This window comes from Seriola lalandi, unplaced genomic scaffold, assembly GCF_002814215.2.
Source record: "Seriola lalandi dorsalis isolate HSWRI2012SDOR001 ecotype SW California unplaced genomic scaffold, Sedor1 jcf7180002054926, whole genome shotgun sequence".
Taxonomy (NCBI): Eukaryota; Metazoa; Chordata; class Actinopteri; order Carangiformes; family Carangidae; genus Seriola; species Seriola lalandi.
In genome coordinates, this window is record NW_019525478.1 from 1,095,467 (window position 1) to 1,096,938 (window position 1,472).

At 46.7% G+C, this 1,472-nt stretch overlaps 1 protein-coding gene across 1 annotated transcript in view; it reads right to left on the bottom strand.

Annotated features, from left to right (window-relative positions):
• Nucleotides 1–6: 6 nt before the first annotated feature.
• LOC111673788 (DNA-directed RNA polymerase III subunit RPC8-like) overlaps nt 7–1,472 on the bottom strand; it is a 7,714-nt gene continuing 6,248 nt past the window's right edge. Inside the window, exons 2-3 of the mRNA XM_087170037.1 lie at nt 1,211–1,470; nt 7–313 (exon numbers count right to left, since the gene is read on the bottom strand). Of these exons, the coding sequence (XP_087026163.1) occupies nt 263–313; nt 1,211–1,470 (311 nt within the window). The 3' untranslated portion in view covers nt 7–262. The remainder of the gene's footprint in view (nt 314–1,210; nt 1,471–1,472) is intronic.

The following is a 1,472-nucleotide window of genomic DNA, read 5'->3' on the forward strand; positions in this document are numbered from 1 at the left end:
TTTGAGGGTCAAACTCTCGTGTGAAATGCATCAGCTGAAAGTGAAAGTTCTTCCACCTCTCTCTTATTAAATATAAGGTCAGTTTTACATGTAAACATGAAGCTGGTATTGTGTTTCCTAAACAATCAGATGTTACATCAGTCACTTCGACACCGACGGCATCTTGGTTCAGAGAGCAGCTCCACTTTGTCTCTTGACAAAAAGGTTTCTGTGTCTCCGGATGGATCGGTCCTGATGGTCCGTCTGTTCCCAACACCAAGAGCTAACTGTTCCACCATGACAGCAGCCCCAGCCCCGGCTCACAGATGGTCCCCTGAAACAACAGAACATGGGGGGGGGGGTTTACCTTTACTTTGGCCACAGATAAACTGTTGCACTAACAAAAAGCTCCCCGACTCTCCTGCTAGTGTTGACGCATCTCTTACCTTTATGAATCTACTGAGTCACGACAGCAACAGACAGTCGAGCTTCACACAGACCTCAACTACTGGATCTGTCTAATACCTGCAAATCACCTGTCTATATTACACAACCCAACCCATTGTACGGAAGCCCCTTCCCTCCAAACCAGGAGAACAAAGACAACGGAGAACCAGTGAGTTGGACTTTTCAAACCTTATTTCGATTAACATTGTAGCAGCTGTTTGATGATTCTTTTATTGATTATTTTGATGTTTATTTATGTTTGATTAGATTCCTGTGTGTGATACCTGAAAGTGAAGAGACGCGTGAATAAAGTAAGTGTAACGTCAACTTCATTTACTTCAGTTTATTATCGTGTGCTGACATTTGAAGTTGATATAATTGTACTTATTTTGCTTTTATGTATTTTAATCTCGTGCTGAGAAAATCATCCGTCTCTCCATCCTTCCATCATGTGAACCACTGACCTCCGCGTCATGAACTAAAATCGTTAGAACGGCCACTGGATCCTGCTGCTGCTGCAACGCCTCCACCTCCATGTTTAGCACAATGAAGCTAAAGTCGTTAGCACTTCTCTCCCTTGTTTACAGTGAATTTTCAGCTAATTCTGCAGAACAATGATCGACAACTGGCAGTGCAGCAGGTCAGCAGTGACACGCCAGCTGTTGCAAAACATCTGGTGGAACAAAGGCACATGTCTCAGCTACATGTGGAGGAGGTTTGCTGTCGATATTCACACATTTTTTATTTGAGCAGATCTGCTGGAGATGTAAAGGTGTGTTCTTACAATCAGAGTGAACGGTGGCTCTTTCTTCTCCCTGCTGTCCTCTGCTGGCGGCGGCGCCGTGGACTGTCCCGGTTGAGTGGGTGTGTCCGTGGTTGCGGTGGCCGGGCCCGTCGGCGACGTATCCACAAAGACTTCGTCTGTCACCCGAAAACGGATCTCCTCCCCTTGGTCCATGTAGAGGTCATGGGCCCCCTCGTCCGTCTCATACTCCCACAGCCACACCTGCTCTGCTTCGTCACTGAGGCTGCAGCTAAGGAAGGCT